We start from the raw sequence: 21,269 nt of genomic DNA, 5'->3' as shown, positions 1-21,269 counted from the left end.
CTGAGATACTTGAACCTTGCCGAACAGCTGCCCTGATTCATTGCATCGTCTGGTTCTATGACTTCATCTGGCAAGGATTTGATTCTTCTCCCATAAATTAGATGGGACGGCTTTAGCACTTCTTCAATTTCATTGTACTCATAGGTCAACGGTCTCGAATTGATTGTGCATTCAACTTCTGCGAGGACGGTTGACAATTCATCGAAGGACAGCCTAGCATCGCCTAGCGTTTTCCTTAAACAATCCTTGACACTGGCTACCATTCTTTCGAAAAACCCACCCCAGCTGCTTAAAGTTGTGCTGTCTCTTTATATTGGTTTGGCCCGACTTGATCCACTCCATCTCGGCGTGCTTCAATTCAGTTACATTTCACTTACCTGCGCTCTTTTCCCTTTGCTCCGTGCCTGCTTTTAAGTTGTCAACAAAGCGCATGACCCATGCAGTTACAGTTACAAGCCGTTGTAGTGTGCTGTAGTCGCTCACGTCAACCACAGCGGCGATGCTAGTTTTTTGGTTCGTTCCTGTCAACATTACCACTTGGATCTTCTTTTCTTCTTCGCTGGTCTCATGCGTTCTAAACATCTCCGACATTCTCGGCCACTCTTTCGATTATCCCGATAACCATCGTGGCCCATGCCACCAGAGTTTGTCTTCTTTCAGTTGTGATGCGATCACTCATCTAGAACCAATGTCAGCTGGGTTCTCTTCTGTTGGACAATACGACCAGTCTTCTTTGTTGCTCAACTTCAGGATTTCATTAACTCTGTGGCGCACGAATTGTTTCCACTCTCCTTTATTTTGTATCCAGCTGAGCGCCGTTTTGCTGTCTAGCCAGTACCTTCCACCATCCACTTTCAACTGCGACAGTAACGCATTCCTAATCGTGCTCATAAGTTGCGCAAGTATTCTCGCCGACATCAACTCTAAGCGTGGGATCGGAAGCTCCTTTAAAGGGGCAACCCTAGTTTTGTTCGCAACTAATCTGACATGGGTTTTCGCGCATTCAGTGTGGTATACAAGGTAAACCATGGCACAATACGCCTTCTTGCTGGCATCCCCAAACCCATGCAAATAACACTCCGTCACGCGCTCGTCCCTCGTTTCGTAAAGGCACCTACTGATTTGAATTTCTCCCGTTTCCGACAAATCGTGAACCCATCTGTCCCATTTCCGTTTAGTTTCTCCAGTCGATACCTCGTCCCAATCAATTTTACCGCTGCAAATTTGTCGGAAAGGTATCTTCATGCTTACTGTAACTGGGCTTATTATCCCCAACGGGTCAAATAGGCTGGCCAGTAAACTTAACACATTTCGTTTTGTGGCGTCTAAGCCCCTCGCCTTGTCGGCCACATGCGCAAGGCTAAGGTGGATGGTATCGCTCTCACAGTTCCATGCGAGACCCAACACCCTTTCCCCATTCGTTTTGCCTTGGAGTTCTAACTTTGACTTTGCGTAAGGCTCCTCGTCTTCCAATCTACCTACTTCCCGTTTTGTTGTACTGGTCTCACCCGTGTCGATTTTCTCCCGCAATCCCGGGTCATTGGTTTTCCATTTCCTTAGCTTAAATCCCCCCTTGGCCATTCTCTCTTTCGCCTTCTCATACAAGGAAAACGCTTTTTCGGTTGTACCCTCTCCCAATACTAAATCGTCAACATAAAACCCTTCTACCATTCTTTTGACAAATTCAGGATCTACCTCGGCAAAGGTAGCTAAGTGATGCCTTATTGTCCCGTTTAACATAAAGGGTGACGCGTTTAACCCGAAGACGACGCGACAAAACCTGTACACGGCAATGCTCATGTTGTTGTCACGTACGTCCTCTACCCACAAAAATCTAAAAAAGTCACGATCCTTTGCGTCTACTTCTATGTTCAAAAAAGCTTTCTCTATATCCCCCACTAGTGCGACCCTGTTTTCCCTAAACCTCACAAGTACATCAAACAACAAGGGATTCAACGATGGCCCAGTATGCAAACAATCATTTAGCGAAGTCCCAACTTTACTTTCCTTTGACGATGCGTCGTAGACGATGCGAAGCTTTGTGGTCGTTGCATCTCTGCGAATGACAGCTTGGTGAGGTAAGTAGTGGACCTTGTCCGATTCTTCTAGCTCTGCCACTCTCTCGATGACTCCTGAACTGAGCTGTTCTCGGATGATAGAATCGTACTCATCTAACACTTCTGGTTCCTTTCGTAACCTTCTCAGCTGACCCTTCATGCGTGACAAACTATTGGTGTAGTTGCTGGGTAGACTGTCGTGACCTTGTTTCCAAGGCAACTTAACCGAATACCTCCCATTCCTGAGTTCTATGTCGTCTTCGAACGTTTCGTGCACCTCATTGTTTGCCCTTATTCCTAAACTATCTAAGTCCCACAGCTTGCTAATTTCGCTTTCTAGACTGACTGTATCCATGGCTACGCTCTCCTGTGCTATAAAATTGACTGTCACTTCTTGCTTACTATCTGCCTCTTTCCTTTTGAGGGGCCCAGACAACACCCACCCAAGCTCAGTTTCAATTGCTACGGGTTCCTCGACCTCCCCCCGTATCGTTTTCCTCTTCTGAAATTCCCACAAGTAGTCCGCTCCAATTAAAAGATCTATTTCTAGCTGTTCCTTAGTTTTACAAACATCTGAGAACCAGAGATCGCGCAAATGTGGAAAATCGTTTTTGACAACCTCTACGTGCTCGTTGCTTATGTGAGAGATTTCCGGCACGACATAAGCTTCGAGCTGGAGAGCCTTGTCTCCTTGTAAAGGAATTACATCAAAAAGAACAACTTCCCGCAACCCCGATTCCCTGACTCTCTCCCCAAACGTAGAAATACTTAACCATTCCTTTCTTACAACCTCTAAACCGTGTGAACTTGCGGCTTTCGCGGTAATAAAGGACCTGTGACTACCCGAGTCGAATAGAACTCTTATTCTCCCATGCTTTTCTCCCTTAATTAGTGCTTGAGCCGTCTGGAGAGCAATTCTACTTTCGGTTCCCACAAGCATGCTATTTGGGGCGCTCACAGCACTTCCTGTGGGCTGACCACCAGTTCCCCTTGTGGTTTGTGGTGGTTTAGTTTCACATAGAGATACATGATGGTTTCCCCTACAGTCTTTGCACTTAGACTTACTTTTACAATCACGGGCAAGATGACCTTTGTCAAGACACTTATAACATCTACCGAATTTACGTACTAATAGCTTACGTTCCTCAATGTTCGTGATTCTCCTGCAGTCCTCCGGGGGATGGTCTCCAAGGCAAAACGCACAGCGACCTTCTGACCTTTCTCTTCTGTTGTCATTGTTTGTGAAGAACGAGCTTGTCGGCGGTGGCGGCGGAAATTTTCTCCTGGATTCTTCTGGAGCAAGGCTTACTTGAGGCGTGAGGCTATACTCCTCCCTCAGTTCCACTTCTTTCAAAAGTGCGTGCAACAAGTCTCCCAGAGTCCACTCGAGGTATTCTTGCCCTCTGGTGATGGTTAGTCTAAGGGTGTCTGAAAGTTTTTCAAGGATGGACGGTACAACAATTCCCGAATACGTTCGTTCGTCCACTCCGATCGCAACCAGGCCTCTGTAATGCGACTCTACTGTATCGTGTAACGTTCGCAATCTCCGGGGCTCTCTATCTCTGTACACGGGTTGTACTTTCAACAGTTCGCTTATGTGGGCCCTTTCGATGGCAATTTTTTTCCCGAATCTCCTTTGCAGCAGTTCGATCGCTGCCTTGTAGTTCGCCTCGGTCAGTGCGAACCCGGCGATACTGGACTTGGCAGGTCCCTCAATCAGTCCACGAAGATAAGAAAACTTGTCTACGTCCGACAGCGAGTCATTCTGGTGAATAGCACTTTGGAATGAGTCCCAGAACTCTTGCCACTCGTGAATCCTTCCACTAAACTTCTTCACTTCTAGTTTCGGCAGTCGTGCCCTTGCCATTTCGTTTTTGGGTGGTGGGCTTGGCACTGGTTCGCTTGCTAGTGGTACAGCAGCAAGGTTTTCGCTTAACTGTTTTTCGATCGCTAGGATTATTGCTCGTATGTCGCTCTTGATTTTCTCCGAATCTTCAATCTCTGCGGCGATCGCTTCTTCTCCATCGTCGTCTGCACTGACTAGGTCTAATATCGTATCGTCCAGGCGCTTTAGCGTCTCCAATTTTTCTGTTAAGGCGATTTTCGTCTGCATAAGAGTGTCCTTTCCTGTTTCGTCATAGTCTTCAAGAAGGTCTCTCGCGGTACCCAACAGTTTCGTTGCATGGGCGTGATGTCCTCCTCTAACCCTCTTTTTCTTCACAAGTTCGGTCATTTTCAACTTCTCAATCCGGCTCGAAAGACCAGATGTTGCAGAATTCTCCACTGCGTTAAGGAAAATCCCTGCGTTCCGCTGGTACAGCAATCAATAAGACTGTATCTTTCTGGTTTTTCAAGTTTATTTACGATCCGCGTACGCCTCTACAATCTCCATACAATCTACGTTCAGTCGATCTCAATGTCTATTTCGAATGCCCTCAATTACAACATGTTATCTCTTTTTATCACAACGGAAATACACACCTAGTTACGTAAATCCGAGATTCACAATGCTTATTTGCGCTTAACTAAGCCATTTTTCTGTCGCACAGTTTGACTTGCGTCCTTACCCAGACTAATCCAATTAGCCCCTAGCAATTAAACCCACACCCACTATTTGCGGAGCACGTGTCACATATTTCTATGTGTTACAGGATGTTCCAGCCCAAACGTACGCCTTAAATTCCTCTAGATGATTCACTCGCGTGTATAAGCTAACATTCTACCGATTATTTATTTTATCTATTTGTTTTTTGTAATTATTGATTATGCAATAACATGTTTCACAACAATAATTTACTGTGAGAAAATCAGAATGATTTGTCTTGCAGATAGACAAGAAAGATCCAGGACAGTCTTGAATACAGAGGCTGACAGAAAATTATTTACCAATTGTACATCTTGCTGTTATGTAAACAAATTGTACTCACTCGTTTTCTGAGATGCCGTTCCTGCGGCGGTACGTTTTCCCATTTCTGTCCTGAAGTAACGCTGCCACCTGTCTCCGGTCGGTGTGATGCACGATATCCGTTCAATACTTCCATCAAATGTAAGTTTTCCACGTGCACAGTCCACCTCCATGCAGCACCTAAACTTGCGAGCTGATACCAGCATAGCATCACTGCACTGGCTAAAGGAACACCTGATGCAAAATAAAACCATGGCGAGCTTATCTCGTTCTCAAGTAGAAAAAAAATCAAAGCTAATTTTCCGAGTGCAGTTGAAAGGCCGGATGCAAGAGCATCCCTAAGTTTGGTTGTAATTTCACCATCATGTTTCGTTTTAGCTTTAGCGTATACAAACGGGGTACATTAGAACAAGGTAAGACACCCTTATCACGTACTGGTGGGTTCCGTTTTCTCAAATCTTCGCGATTAAGTGGCAGAAGATAAGCCATCTTCATCCTCGTCATTCCTCTTCTTGTCCGTTGCTGTCACTCTCATCGGAGTTCGCAAAAGTTCGTCTTGGTAAGCGACTATCTCGCCCATGATGCCTGTACTGACTTCTTCAGAACTTGAGAATGATTCTACATCATCCTCAGGTGATGTACAAGAGAACCTTTGATCGCTGTGATCGGTTTCCGACATATTTAGCTCGTAAACGACAAGTAGAATAACTCAAAACAACGGCTTGATCACTGGGAACAACATTTCCAACACAACCGATGACGTGACAGCTCTATTATTCGTTCCCAGGCTCTTGTCCCATATTTTGCAGAAAAAATGCCAACTTTAATCGCATTTTAAAATGTGTTCTTGAAACGTTGTGACTTCCTTTTTTTCGCTGAAATACTTCTCTTAACATATATCTTTGAATGTAAGGGTAAAATTTCGAGTCATGTGCACTTTAACAAAGACCGAAATAGCAACACGTTTTCGGTCAAATCGAATATTCTTGTCAAAGAGAACTGCCTTCCAGACAAGTAGAGTGAGTTTAAGGTCGCAGCGTGACAGTGGCTATGGCTGGCTATTGAGGCAACGAAGAGTTTTGAAAGTTTAAATCTAAGAAAAACAAGTTGGTAATTTAACCATATGCATTCCCATTTCAGGTAACTGATTGATAAATGATCCATTATCTTCAACGGAAAACAACAAGAAATAGACAGAAAATAGACAGATAGACAGACAAATAGACAAACGGAACCTGTAGTAATAATTAGCCTTGTGTCCTTCTTCCTGTGACAGTGCAATTTTTCTAAAAGCGTGTCGGTTACTTTTTCGGTTTGCTTGCTTGTTTTTTATTTTTATCTTTATTTACTATTTTCAAGTCTCAGTTGCCTAGCGCTATTGGAGTCACTACGTATATCGAGATGATATGGAGTGCTTTATTGAACACTTGTCACGTACTTTCCTCTCCTCCTTAATTATTTATTTTGTTAATTCAAATTCTATCTTATGTCATTTTTCTCTCTGGGCTTGAAAAATTCTATATTTATCCTCACCATTGCACAAAGAAAGTGTAGAAAGGTTTTCAAATAGGGTTGAATGTGAAAGTCTCCTGAAAAATTTAATGATAGAAGAAAAATTTGATTCAGGAATGGGTGCAGCTTGATAGAGAAAAAAAAAAAAAAAAACCGTAGCTGAAAGGTATGTTTTGCAGCAATGCGATTCTATGATCTTAAAAAGGACAAAATAAAACATATTCAAGGGAACAGGCACGAATTATTGGAAAATAGGAAGCCCAAAAGATGTTTTCAACTAAGCACATCCAGCCAATGCGGTTTGAGTGTATTCCAAATCAATGAACCGTTTTTGTTATCGAAACTAGCGAGGAAGTGGCGTTGATTGAATTTGCAGAAACTTGCAGGTATTCTGTCAGTGGGTGGATGGATTTGAAGATTGCAGGTATATTAGGCTCATGTACCAGTTTTCCCTATGTTAAATTTATCGATAAAGAACTGAAGCGGATATAAGTAAGAAAGTGAAAACAATAATTGCACTTTGACGTTGAGGTTTTTTCTTTTTAAAACCACTATTTTACACCTGTTATTTAAATACCACATTGGACTTTTTTCAGGAACAGATCCAATATTCATAATTTAGGTGTCTAACAGTATACCTCACAATGTCTTTAAATTTGCCATGCTTAAAACATTCTTTGTAAAAAAGATCAGTGAGTCCAGACGACGATTTATGATTTGTCAATTAAAATAACGAAGCAGTTCATTGTTTATTCCTAACAACCTCAAGAGTAGCCATTATAACTTTCCTTGAGTTCGCTAATGCAACAACATAATGCTTGGAAATACTGTTTTAAGTAGTACTGAAAAGTCAAAACGTAAGACGACATTGTATTCAACATTAAAATCATTTCTTTATTTGGCGAACAAAGCCGAATTTGTCAATTATGATCACACAATTAAGAGCTCTTAAAATTTCATTATTCTAAGCGGAAATTAGCAGCTTCCTTTTTAAACCCAAACGGATAGTGTGGACAGAGTTTTTGTTGTTTACATAATATCATTGAATTAAGAAATAATTATCAAGATGCTTCGAGATATATTGAGAGATAATCGTAATTTTTTTCCTTTTATATGATTCTTCAATGCCATACCTTGCGCATATCAACCGAACCTTTCCTCTGACCAAAATCGTTTGGGTGTGAATCAGTAATCAATCATAATACATGCGGCCTGCTGTTTTCGGCATGATGCGCTCTTCTGCGTTCTAGCGAAGCATGTGCAGCCTAACCCCATACTTACAAATTTTTAAAATAGTTACTCACCAAGCTGCAAAAAATTTGTGTTAAGACCGTGCGACCAACTGCAGAAGATGATACTCTTAGCATATGCGGCCAACTGCTTTGCCAGAAAAAAATATGGCCGATACGTAAGTAGAAGGGAAGGGTGAGGGTAATGTGCAAACGTGTACTTTGAAAATTCCATTTGTTTGCGATAGGAATCTTAGATGCAAACTCATGGAGTACACATACTCGGATGCGAGCTTCAGTGCACCTTACCATAGGCAGGTGGTATCCGTGCAAGAAAAGAACTTGTAGACTCTCGTTTTGAGCGGGGAAATCATACTGATTCGGTTGTAATTTGAAACGTATCGATTCTAAGTATTTTACATCTTCTAATTAACTTGCACAGTAATAATAGTCAGAGCGAGAGCTACGTCAAACAGATGAAATATTTTTTAATAATTCAAAATTTCGGTGAAAGGGTTGAATCTGTGTGAAGTAGAGTATACTATTGATAAAAGAGATATGAAAAGGCTACTATAAAAATGGGAATAGCTAGCGACGAGCAACGTGAGAAAGAAAGACAAAAACCTCCAGAAAATAGACTGAAAACAAATCAACAAAAAAAAAAAAAAGAAAAAAAAAAAAGTAAATTACAAATTAGTCGAGAAAGGACAGGAGTTAAGCTGTGTTACTTTTACTTAATTTGCTCCCACGCTAAGGCCCAGAAAAAAAAAATCTAAAAAAATTGTTATCAAAGGTGGTTTGATTCTAGCGTCAGTCTATAATTTATTGCTGTTTTGATGAAGGCAGAAGATTACATGAATTTTCCCTCAAATTATTTTCATTCGTCATATTTCCCTTGGTATGTCTCAGATATTGAGTATTGATCACTCCTGGGATAAGTAAACAAACTATCAATCGTATCATTTCTTCATTTATCATTTTGAACTTTACATTCCTCAACTGATTCACTTATTTATTGAATGATGTATCCATTCACCCCTGTAATTAGCTACATATAGTTGATCCATTTATTCATTTTCCTTTATTATATCTTTTTGTCTGTTGGAATCACAAGCTCAAGGATAAACTTTTTGTTCCTTCAAGAGATCTGTAAGACATCAATCATTAGCAGTTAAAACCGTTTTTACTGATATTTTTTTGTGTAATTTTTTTAACAGATAGTGTACCGATTAAAATCACCAATAGATTCAGGAGTCAACATTTAAATCCGAAAGTAATTATAACAAGTGTTGATTATTATAAATACATCTTTCCAGTTGATTCATAGACCCTTTTAAGTTCATGCGTATGAAGCGGATCTTGAGGAAAAAACAATAAAAGAGGTAACTGTTTAGTTATTTATTTACTTTACTTCTTACAAGCTTAAGGCTTCGTTGGACCACATCTTTTCTGGACATAAACCATTACTCTGCCAATTTTAACTTCAATCGACAGTCCCGCAAAAGTTGTTTACTAGAATTGGAATTGAGTTTTTAAAGTAATGATTTGAGGAAAGGGGTTTAGTCTTTCTGAGCTCTGAGTGAGGAATAATTTATTTCTAGTATGGTGGTGATAGTTACAGTGAATTTAAATTTTACATTAAAGATTCTTTGTTCTGTGAACTGTTTACTTGACGTACAGCCTTCCTGTACGGTTTCTATATATCCCACGACTGTCATGGTCTGGTATCTCAGGGCATGGGTAGCCATATAGTGCCCGTTCGTTGGCTGTTAGGAATAAAATGAATAACGATCAAGTAAGACCTTTGCTAAGCAACACAGCTGTCTCAAGTCTGACCTTTGGTTCCTTACGTCTTCAAATGATATCAGTTAACCATCGAATACTTAAAAACAATAATGGAGCTCTCGGTACACAAACAGAATGAGTGATACATTAACATCTTCCAAAGGAAGGCAATGGCATTGCTTTTTTTTACAGGGGTGCCGCAAAAAATTTACGGTCATCATGTCATACAAAAGAATGGAAATGGTGGAGAAGAGTTATTAGGAATTTACAAAGGCTTTTTCCCATAATTTAAGTTTTTAATTAAGTGCCCTGCGATTCTCTTTGGGTGGGTAAGAATCCCATTGTTTTTCATAATAGCTCTTAGCTTCCTTCCCCTCCCATCCTAGCCCTGTGCTATGTCGATCTTCTTAACGCTAAATTAAAACAAAACAAAACCAACAACAAAAGCAAAAAAAGTTAAAAGATAAAACAAATTCATAAATGAAAAAACTGATCAAAGAGACCAAAGCTAACTCAGCCAGTACTAAAAAACCCGATCTGGTTTCTTCTTTCTCGATTTAATGTCTTGTTTTGTTTTTGTTTTTGTTTTGTTTTTTTTTTTTTTTACAAAAAGAAGTCGAAGGAGCCAAGAAAACAGCCTTGAAAGAACATACATCATCACTTGCTTTCAATTAGTTTTGGAGATTAGTACTCACCGTACTTGGACGACGACCAGGAGCTATTATTGCACTCATAGTTATCGTGTCCATCAAAAACTAAAAGGGAAAAAAAGATAAAATAGCAGGATAAGTGTAAGACTGGTTATCTTTTAAAAATAAGCAGGCTCATAATTGCATTTTGATAAATTATAATTCATTTTCTGAGGTCAATAAGCCAAATTGAGCAATGTTCAAGTGAGCGCTCAGCTTCACCCTAAAATTGGCGCAAAAGAAACCTGCACATCTTTCCAGCAAATCAGAATCAAACTTAAAAGCAGTTGCTACTTACTCGCGCGCTTGTCACGCATTCTTGGCTTTTAGTTTGGCTGTTCTTAAAGTCCTGGAAGATGCCCTTCGTCCCTGCGAATATCTGCAAGACTGAATAATAGGATACCCCAGAAGGATTCTCCGCTCTGGGCTATCGTCTGTTCCACCGGGATGAAAGATGTGGTTTTATTCGGAAATTATTATGTAAATACAAGATCGGCAAACTTCTACAAGTCTTACCGGTTTTTCCTTTTTTAAATGTTTTTAATAAATGTTCACTCACCACTGTGACACCCGGAAAAAATGCGATATCCCACGGCAGTGCTTGTGCAGTTGTTAGTCTCCCAATGATAGGGATGGGAATGTGATATGATAATTCGTGGACAACTGAAATCAAAGAAGAAAATGTTTTTCAGGTTCACCTTATCCTTCTGGGTGCTAGGCTGAGAAACAAATTCAGACCGTTGAGCAATGTTGTCCTGAGAAAGTCCTCAGAATCCAACATAGTTTGTGGTTTCAGATTTACTTGCTGCATGACTGAACGGTGACATTGATAGCATCACTTTATCGCAAGTTTAGATGGGCAACATGCACGTGGTGTCAAGATCTCCTATCAATGAACCTAATGAATCAAGATTTGGCCATATCGGCTGACCAACTCTGTGTGCTGCGGGCGCCAAACTAATTCTGTTGAAGTCATCACGTCCTCTTATTTTAGTAAACAACTAAAAGCTTCGTTAAAGTGGCTTTCTCTGTCCTCTAGGAATGTACATTAGGGTTGCTGCTTGAAATACGGCAGCCAAGTTAAACGAGCACAAAATAACTAAGTAACTTACTTTCCCTGGCGGCATGTTGAGTTGAATTTGTTAGGTCCACTGGGTATCTTAAAAAGAAAAAGAAAGAAAGACTATGTTATGGTACATGCATGACGATTTTATAAATAATTTATTAAACAGTGGAGCTTTACAAGAGCTTCAGGAAAAGAAAAGAAAAGGAAAGGGGAAAAAGAGAAAAGCCGAGAAAAGCCGAAGGAGAAAAGCCGTAGGAGCGCAATTTTAAAATTACAATGATTTTTGACTGAGTTTGATATGGTCAATCAGCTGCTTACACGTCACTTGCCTTCGCGCCAATCTGTCAAGTTGCTGAATGAATGGCTTCAGCACTTTCAATTTAGTGTTGTTTTCCAAATTGTTTTCCGATTTTGGCTGCTAACAACACTGACAAGTTCGTATCACGCACTTACAATTACGTTCAGGATTTTCTGAATGCGGAAGAATACAAAAAAAAAAAAAGAAAAAAAGCAAAAGAAAATCCAAAAGTCACTCGACTTTGGCAATGGTATTTCTCGCGGCTAAGAACGAAAAGGACAACTGGAAGATTTGCAACTGCCCGATTTGGACGTGTGCCTGAGCTAATTTCTTCCAACAGTACGGAAAAAGTCGATGACTGAAAATGTTGTGAGTTGAAAGCCAAGCCCATAGTTTGATTTCGAAACGACTCAACACATTTTTTTTTTATCTTGAACCTCATCGCACAATGTAATACATGGATGCTTGTAGGTACGATATGTCTCTTTCCAGATTTACTTGCTATCTCATTCGTTCGTTACGCTCTGTCACAAGCTATCAAGTTCAACACTCAAAGAGAAATTCCATTTCCACGCGCACCCATGTATTATCCTTTAGCTGTTACCTTTATGTTTAAACTAAAAGTATTCTGTGAAGCCCATTTGGGGGGCAAATGGAGGTCCACATAGTCACTGGATACCGGTTATGGGTGAGCAGGGCCTATGACATCCTCTGAGTAGCGCAGACCTCGAGTCCTACTCCAACCTCCTCGTGGTGCCCCCTGGATTTCCAACTAAAAGGAGAGGACGACTGCGGGTGCCTGGCGCAGTATAACCAGGCTTGCTCCGGGCAGGTGGAGCTCGTCAGCTATGGAAGGCTCAGTCGCCAAGGTCCTCATCGCTGGCGACTTTAATGCAAGAGTTGGAAAGGACTCCGGAGCTTGGAAAGGAGTCCTCGGAAGACACGGCATTAGAAACTGTAACAACAACGGGCGCCTCTTGCACGATCTCTGTACAACACAGTCTTCCAACAAAAAGACAGCCTAAAAACAACCTGGATCCACCCTCGTTCAAAACATTGGTATCTACTTGACTACGCGCTCGTGCGCCGGAGAGACCTGAAAGACGTTCTACACACTAAAGTGATGCCCCGTGCTGAGTGCCACACTGACCACCGTTTGGTACGCTGCAAGCTCAAACTGCAGTTCAAACCCAAACCAAAGAAGATAGGTATCCCTGTGAAGAAACTCAACGTCAGCAGTCTGTGCCGTGAGGAGGTGAAAGCCAAGTTCCAGGCAGACCTGCAGCTGAAACTCGACGAACTCCCCCAAGCTGTTGACCTCACCCCTGACAACCTATGGGAGAACCTAAAATCGGCCATCCAGAAAACATCTGAGGAAGTTCTTTGGCACTCAAAGAAGAAGAACCAGGACTGGTTTGATGAAAATGAAACGGAGATCCAGGACTTACTAGCAAAGAAGAGGGAAGCTCATCAAGTCCACCTAGCACAACCGACCTGTCCTGTGAAGAGGGCTAACTTTCGATGTGCATGTAGTGCTCGACAGCGCAGACTCAGAGGAATAAAGAACGATTGGTGGGACCACCTGGCTATGAAAACTCAGCTGTGTGCTGACGCGGGTGACTATAGAGACCTCTACGAGGCGCTGATAACACAAGCATCCTCGCTCACTGGTCCGAACACTTCCAGACCCTCCTCTCTGCTAACCGCACTGTGCAGGCCTCTGCCATTGATCGTGTTCCTCAACTCTCACTCAAAGAGGAGCTCGATAAACAGCCCACCCTCGATAAACTGAGTGTAGTCATAAATCAACTCACGAGTCGCAAAGAAGCGGGAGTTGACGGCATTCCACCAGAAATCTGGAAGAATGGGGGTCCGGCGCTCCTTAACAAACTTCACGTTCTCCTCGTCTGTTGCTAGGAGCAGGGAAAGCTGCCACAAGATCTTTGTGATGCTACTATCATAACCCTGTACAAGAACAAGGGTGTAAGGTCTGAGTGCTCCAATTACCGGGGCATCACGCTACCCTCCGTCGCTGGCAAAATACTTGCCAGGATCCTGCTTAACAGGCTCGTACCAACCATCGCCGAAGAAAATTTCGCCGAGATCTAGTGTGGCTTCAGAGCCAATAGAGGCACGATGGACATGGTGTTTGTCCTCCGCCAACCCCAGGAAAAGTGCCGTGAACAAAAAAAGGACTGTATGTCACTTTTGTTGACTTTACAAAAGCCTTTGACAGTGTGAGTAAGTCTGGTCTATGGCTTATTCTCAAACGTCTTGGCTGTCCCCTAAATTTCTACAGATGGTTATCCAGCTGCATGAGAACCAACGCGGCCAGGTCAGACTCAATGGTGACCTTTACGAACCCTTTCCTATCTCCAACGGCGTGAAGCACGGTTGTGTCCTGGCACCGACCCTCTTCAGCATATTCTTCAGCATGATGCTCAAGCAAGCTACTGTGGGTAATCTTTACCTAAAATTCACAAACCTAACAACCCGGGCTGGCCCATTGTCTCGGCTTGCAGTTGCCCTACCGAACTTATCTCCAGCTATCTAGACACAATTATGGCTCCCATCGTCAAAAATTTGCCATTGTATATGAAAGACAGCCAACAAGCTCTTCAAATTTTTCGCGACTTTAATCTCCCTGGCCAAAATAAACTTCTTTTCACCATGGATATTGCGTCTCTTTACACTGTCATTCCTAATGGCGAAGGTATTCTGTCCCTTAAACAGTTTTTTGATCAACGTACTGTGAAGGAACCTAAATCTAAAACACTACTACGGTTAGCCGAACTAGTGCTCACACTCAATTGTTTTTCATTCGGGGACAACTTTTTCAAACAAACCAATGGTGTAGCCATGGGTACCAAAATGGGACCTAGCTATGGCAATCTTTTTGTAGGTTTTGTCGAACACCAATTTATTCAGCCAATACAACGGCTTTATACCTGAACTCTACGGTCGTTACATCGACGACTGTATCGGCGCCACCTCCTTTACCAGAGAGCAGCTGACTCAATTCATAACCGCAGTGAATTCTTTTCACCCGGCTCTGAAATACACCTGGGAAATTCCTGACAATTCTTTATCCTTTTTAGACATCAAAGTTTCAACTGAAGGCAACGGTTTATGCACTAGTGTGTATTACAAACCTACAGACTCGCATAATTACTTGTTGTATTCGTCTTCGCATCCATCTCACGTTAAGAATTCCATTCCTTTTTCTCAGTTTCAAAGACTTCGTCCTTTATGTAGTGAGGACTCTGATTTCCACCACAAATCAGAGTCAATGTGCCAGTCTTTCGTTAAACGTGGTTACCCTGATTCTGTCGTTCAAGCGGGTTACCACCGCGCCTTACTTATTGATCGACATTCAGCACTACAAACGTCACAAAAAGGAAGATTCCGACCGCATTCCATTCACTCGCACGTTTCACCCTCACAACCACTCAGTTAAATCCATCATTCTTAAAAACTCTAAGTCACTTCAAAACGATCCAGAGACAAGCACTGTCTTTTCGTAGCCTCCGCTCATTTCATTCAAACGCGACAAAAACAGGAAATTTGTTGGTCAGAAGTTCTTTTCAGACTAATGACCAACCAGGCACTTTTAAATGCGCTCGTGCACGATACAAAACGTGTCCTTTCATTCACAACACTGAGAACATATCGAGACCCAAACGATCCACTAAGATCACCGATCACTTCACGTGCACCTCCACCAATTTAATCTATTGTATAACTTGCACTTATTCCAAAAAGATTTACATCGGCGAAACAGGCAGAAGACTAGGTGACCGAGGCCGAAAACACCTTCGCGACTTGGAGAGGAATGACAAGGACACATCGAAACCAGTCGCTAGACATTTTAATTTACCTAACCATTCTAAGCAACACATGGCAATCTGCGGTCTTTCCTTACACTTAGGTAGCACTGAAAGCCAGAAAACTCTTGAACAAAAGCTCATCTTTCAAACCGGCTGTCTAAATCCCACAGGTATCAACGAACGCTATTCATTCCACTAATTTATTCGAGTATTTCTCGTTGTCATGTTCCCACCAATCACGTAGCTTCTTTTTTCTGCCTTTAAAAGCACACAAAACCCAAAATTCCTCTATTTGCTCCGACGAAGGGCTAACGCTCGAAACGTCAGGTTTTATAATCGTAGCAGTGGCCAATTTACCATTTCAACTTCGTTGATATATTCAATTCGTTTGGTTAACCCCACCGACGCAGCCCCAAACAGTTTCTTTAGAAACTATCAGCCTTTATTCATTACTGTGGACTTGGATGTTGACGAAGGGGTGTACATCAGGTACCGTCTGGATATTAGTCTCTTCAATCTACGGCGACTCCGTGCTCACACAAAGACTCAGGAGAGGCTGATACGAGATCTTCTCTTAGCGGACGACGCTGCCCTTGGTGCTCACACTGAGCGAGCTATTCAGCGCATTACATCATGCTTTGCGGATGGCTCGCAGCTGTTTGGCCTTAAGGTCAGCCTAAAAAAGACAGAGGTCCTTCACCAGCCTGCCCCTCAGGTAGAATACCGCCCTTCCCGCATCAGCATAGGCGACACAGAACTGAAATCAATCCAGCAGTTTACCTACTTGGGCTGCACCATCTCATCCGATGCTAAGATGGACAAGGATATAGACAACAGACTGGCAAAGGCAAATAGTTCTTTCGGCAGACTATGCAAACGAGTCTGGACCAACAAGAGCCTGAAAAGCAAAAAAAAAAAGATCCGCGTCTACAGGGCTGTCGTTCTCATCGCCCTTCTCTACGGCTCTGAGACATGGGTAACTTACCGCAGCCACATCCGCCTACTCGAGCGCCTCCATCAGCGTTGCCTGCGCACCATCCTCAACAGCCACTGGTGTGACTTCAACACCAATGTCGAAGTCCTGGAGCAGGCCGAGAATCCCAGTATTGAAGCTATGATCCTGAAGCACCAGCTCCGATGGGTTGGTCATGTTTCCCGAATGGAAGACCACCGCCTACCTAAGATTGTCATGTATGGTGAACTCTCAACCGAACATTGTGAGAGAGGGGCTACAAAGAAGAGGTTCAAGGACAGCCTAAAGAAGTCACTCAGCACCTGCAACATCGATCACAAAGAGTGGCCTGACCTGGCTACAGACCGGGGTACCTGGTGCCACACAATCAGCCAAGCCACTGCTCAATTTGAGAAGGATAGACGTGAGGTACTTAAAGACAAGCGTCAGAGGAGGAAAGCCCGCGCCGCCTCCACGTTCACTCCTGACACCACCTTTCTCTGTATACTTGCCGTGGATACTTCGCGTGGATCTGCCTTTCCCGCATCGGTATGGTCAGCCACCAACGTGCCTGCAGCCGATGTCAACGTGGACAACCTTTTTAATCTTTGCTCGCGAAATTGAGCCAACATTCTATGAAGCTATAATCACGCCCTTATGACATGTTTGCATTACAATGAAATAGATTTTTGTGATGCGCATAACCAGAGGATTGATAAAAAAAAAACTGATCATTCTATCATTCGATAGATTGGTAAATGAATTGTGAATAAAATAAGAATAGATGGTTAAATAAACAAGTAAATGAACAGGTATTAGACATTTACCTGATAAAATACTGTATGCGAGAGGGTGCCATTACTTTTCAGCACATCGACCCTAAAGGTACCTAGTAAGACATAAAATTACATGTACATTTGACTGACATGCAAAAAAGAATAGATTTTCCACCTATTAATATTACTATCATTTTTCTTATTGTAATGCATTTTTCTCAAATTTACCTTCTGTCCTAGCTAACTCATGTATGTCACTGTCGCCCAGTTTTCTACCTTGATCCTGGTCAGTAAAGGGAACACACAGCGAGTCGTTGATGCAGTTATTGCGTACGCTTTGAAGATGATCGTTGTTGTTTGAGCTGATATCCACAACTAAGGTCCATCCACCGCCTGGCGAATGACAAAATAAAGTAAGTTGTTGCTCGTGTAGCCAAATGTCTTTTATAATGTAATTGATGTCTTCAAATTAGCCCTTTCGTTGTCTTTGTTCGGTAAGTATAAACCTCAGCTAAGAAAACTGTAGCAAGTATAAAGAAAGGACGCATCCTCGGTGATAAATTCTCCAAGAAAATTAACAAGAACTTTCACTACTTTAAGCTTAAGAAGTTTGAAGGTAGCCTCGCTGAAAACATTTCTTCTACTAAGAGAAGAGAAAAAAGTTCAATTGAAATACATATACATATCCGAGACAACTAAAACTTAAATATCGGATACGGGAGATTGAAAAGGAACCGAGGCTGGCCGTTCGTTATGAAAGTCATGGTTCAACCTTACTGCATTACCCTTTATTACAACTAAAACAACACTGCCAATGAGAAAAAAGCAGCAAAATAGCGTATACCCATTCTTTCTCATCAGAGGCAGAATTTGATATTTTTCTAAAAAATTTACTTACTGGGTTGGATTTCTAATGGGAACTCAAAATTTTTCCTTTGTTTCACGCTCATAAAAAAACCAACAAGATCTTTCTCTATTTCTTTACCGAGCTCAAAACTTCACCATCTTTCTTATTCTTTTTGAAATTGACTTATTGCTTTCGATATTATCCTTTTGTACCTACCATGTTTTTCCATATCACAGTAGACGTCTTCCTTTCTACTCCCAATATCTATCCAGTAGTAGCCGCTTTCCGCATCAGGCCACTTATTGAGAATCTCCGAGCAAGATTTGAATTCATCAACCTGTAGATCATATGTTATAGATAGTTACTGGCCAGAATGCTTGAGCTACTCATTTTTCATTTTTTTATGCCTGTCCTTTTCTGTTTACTTTATTTCACTATTACAAATTTAGAAACTCTATGGGCCAAGTCGTATTTTAACTTGCAACCATCCGAACACTACGGTTGGTCGATAACACAAATGCTTCTTGTAAATAAATTACGATATTGTCGGCTATTTGGGAGAGTATATATGTACTAGTTGGTCGTCATCACGAAGCAAAGAGGCCTAAACGACAGTGAATTTTTCTCCAAAGTTTGGACCAAAAGCTGAACTACAGGGAGAAATCACACTTTCATTTTCTTTTTATAGAATTCTTCAAGGTCATACCTTGTTCATATAAACTGATCCTTCCTTCGGACCAAAATCCCCTAGGTGAGTATGTTTGTTTGCATCATTCAAATCACATGACTTATCTTTTAAACGGAAGTTCAAACTCTTGCAGCGAGACTCGCTCGAACAGATCATCCCACACTCACTAATACTGGAAGTTTTTTGAGTTGAAACAACGTGACCGGAAAGATGGTGACCATACTCTGAATATGTGGACCGACGGCACTGCTCACTGGCTTGGCTTAGCTGTACATGCCATATGACGATGAACAGGAAAACATAACACAGCAGCATGGTTTTCTAATGAAATAATGAAGTAAAAAATATTTGATTGAAATAAACTCAATGCTAAAGGCTTAGATTGTGATTTATCATTTTATTGCCAAAACGCGGGTAACAAGACAATGAAGATTTTAAGGAATACTCGCTGGCTGGTGCAGCAAAAGTCAGCGCACCATTACCGTTGGAAACTTTTCACAATAATATAGATCCTCAGAGTGTACCTACCGTATGTGAAGCACTTTTCAGATCCTTCACAGGAGCTTGCGAGATTCGAGTACAGACGCCGAATAGGACTAAACAACGTTTTATGTAATCCGGCTAAAGAGGTCCTATATAGCAAGATAGAAATACGGAAGTTACTGCTTCGAAAGACAAGCTAAAACTAAAGATATGGCTAGCGGAAAATCTCAATAAACTAGATCCAACAAGACAGGGGGTGGTCGGCCCAACATCTGTCATACAAAAGATGTCATTAAAAATTAACCATTTTATTAACCACGCGATATCGCTCTACTTTAAGTTAACGATTTTTCTCTTAACATCTCGATAAACTAAATCCAAGAAAACAAAGAAGGTCTACATCTAAATAGTGGAGCGCACAACGTCTGTCTTACAGAGGATGAGATTAAAAATTAACAATGTCACAATTCTCTGAATTTGTGTTTTCAACCCTAGCCAGTAAACATGAATTCTAAAACCAAGAAGAAACAAAAGAAAAATTAAACATGAAAGATATATATGAGTAATCTATTTCAGAAACTTCCGTAATTATTTGATGAAACTCATATTTCAAAAAGATAACTGACTGAAAAAGAAATTTACCAATTGGTAAACATTTAAAATAAATACAAATTAATCGAATGAAGCCTTATACTGCTGTAAAAAGTAAAATGTTTCATAAATCCGAGCTTTCGCCGATCAACGGCATCATAAGGGATAGCAAAATATTCCGGGAGCGCTATATATCTTTTACACCCTTTGTTTAGACGGTCCATTATTAGAGCTTTTATTATGTTCCATTCACAGTTTATTTCTGCAGCTTTCACACATAGTCACGTCTTTCACACACTTCACCCCACACCGTCTTTTTACACACATATATATAATATAGCGCTCCCGGAATATTTTCTTATCCCTGATGATGCTGTTGATCGGCGAAAGCTCGGATTTATCAAACATTTTACTTTTTACAGCAGTGTAAGGCTCCATTCGATTAATTTGTATATATTTCAACAATGCAATGATAAGTAGAGTGACTTTAAGGTCGCAGCGGGACAGTGGCTATGGCGTGCTATTGAAGCAACGAAGAGTTTGAAAAGTTTAATTCTAAGAAAAACAAGTTGGTAGTTTAACAATTCCAAATTAAGGTGACTAAGACGTCAGAAAATAGACAGAAGATAGACATATCGACAGAAAATGGTGAAACAGAACCCAAATTTTCTAAAAGTGTATCGGTTACTATTTCGGTGTGCTTGGTTGTTTTTATTTTAATTTAACATTTTTAAGGAGATTTAAGCTGGCTAGCGCTATTGGAGTCACTCCTTATATCGTGATGATATGGAGTGCTTTACTGAACAATGTATAGTTTTCGCGAGTTTTCTTCTCATCCTTAATAATTTATCTAGTTAATTAAATTTTATCTTATCTTATGTTACTCTCCCAGATTAAAAAAACATCTTTATCCTAAGGTTTTCAGATGGAGTTTAACGGGAAAGTTTCTATTCAATGCTATCATATCATCTTACAATAGACAAAATTAAACATATTCAAAGGAATAGGCACGAATTTTTGGAAAACAAGAAGCCCAAAAAATGTTTTCAACTAAACACACAGTGCTTTTTTAATTTTCTCCCAAAACAATGAACTGCTTTTGTTATAGAAACTAGCGAGGAAGTGGCGTTGATTAAATTTGCAGAAACTTGCAGGTGATTTGATAGTGCTGATGCTATTTTGGTGGGGTGATGTATTAGTAGATTGTAAGTATATTGGGCTCACGGACCACTTTTTGATATGTTGAATTTATCAATAAAGATTTAAAGCCGGTTTAAACAAGGAAGTAAAACAGGTTTGCACTTTGACGCTGAATTTTTTTTATTTTTTAAACTAGCATTTTACAACTTTTTATTTTAATATTATATCGGAATTTTGTTTGGAATTGATCCAGTATTTATCAGCCAGGTGTAAACTTGTTTCTTTAAAGTTTCCATGCTTAAAACATTCCTTGAGACTTTGTACAAAAGATCAGTGAGCTCAGACTAGGGTTTATAATATGTCAAATAAAACAGCGAAGCAGTTCATTTTTTATTCCTAGAGAATAGCTACTCCTCAAGAGTAG

At 41.0% G+C, this 21,269-nt stretch overlaps 2 protein-coding genes across 4 annotated transcripts; both read right to left on the bottom strand.

Moving 5' to 3' along the window:
* Positions 1-287: 287 nt before the first annotated feature.
* On the bottom strand, positions 288-4,841 carry LOC148735790 (uncharacterized). Its single transcript, XM_088754164.1, has one exon. The coding sequence runs from the start codon at positions 4,288-4,290 to the stop codon at positions 676-678; it is 3,615 nt and encodes a 1,204-aa protein (XP_088610290.1). The 5' UTR covers positions 4,291-4,841; the 3' UTR covers positions 288-675.
* Positions 4,842-8,642: 3,801 nt separating this feature from the next.
* Positions 8,643-19,349, bottom strand: LOC111343319 (angiopoietin-related protein 7). 3 transcript variants are annotated; one of them, XM_088754165.1, is made up of 10 exons: positions 19,160-19,347; positions 18,650-18,952; positions 18,160-18,280; positions 17,325-17,489; positions 17,148-17,209; positions 11,290-11,336; positions 10,737-10,840; positions 10,476-10,564; positions 10,184-10,243; positions 8,643-9,469 (listed from the first exon to the last, which is right to left on the bottom strand). In XM_088754165.1, the coding sequence occupies exons 2-10, from the start codon at positions 18,944-18,946 to the stop codon at positions 9,263-9,265; spliced, it is 1,152 nt and encodes a 383-aa protein (XP_088610291.1). In that variant the 5' UTR covers positions 18,947-18,952; positions 19,160-19,347; the 3' UTR covers positions 8,643-9,262. The 3 variants fall into 3 exon arrangements, 2 of the variants coding, with proteins under 2 accessions (XP_088610291.1, XP_022806201.2); XM_022950466.2 differs by lacking the exon at positions 10,476-10,564 and having other exon boundaries at positions 19,160-19,346; XR_015998988.1 differs by lacking the exon at positions 8,643-9,469 and having other exon boundaries at positions 10,188-10,243; positions 10,476-10,840; positions 19,160-19,349.
* Between the last annotated feature and the right edge of the window lie 1,920 nt (positions 19,350-21,269).

Source organism: Stylophora pistillata, chromosome 3, assembly GCF_964205215.1.
Source record: "Stylophora pistillata chromosome 3, jaStyPist1.2, whole genome shotgun sequence".
Taxonomy (NCBI): Eukaryota; Metazoa; Cnidaria; class Anthozoa; order Scleractinia; family Pocilloporidae; genus Stylophora; species Stylophora pistillata.
Note: the sequence above shows the minus strand (reverse complement) of the source record. Positions and strands in the feature narration are given on the sequence as shown.

What these genes read in the sequence shown, in the direction of transcription:
- LOC148735790 (XM_088754164.1), bottom strand. Translation starts at nt 4,290, where the DNA reads ATGACCGAACTTGTGAAGAAAAAGAGGGTTAGAGGAGGACATCACGCC.
- LOC111343319 (XM_088754165.1), bottom strand. Translation starts at nt 18,946, where the DNA reads ATGCTGCTGTGTTATGTTTTCCTGTTCATCGTCATATGGCATGTACAG. An exon ending in GATCAGTTTATATGAACAAG is followed by an intron (nt 18,281 to 18,649) that starts GTATGACCTTGA and finishes TATGATCTACAG; the next exon opens with GTTGATGAATTCAAATCTTG. An exon ending in TTTTTCCGGGTGTCACAGTG is followed by an intron (nt 10,565 to 10,736) that starts GTGAGTGAACAT and finishes CCTATTATTCAG; the next exon opens with TCTTGCAGATATTCGCAGGG.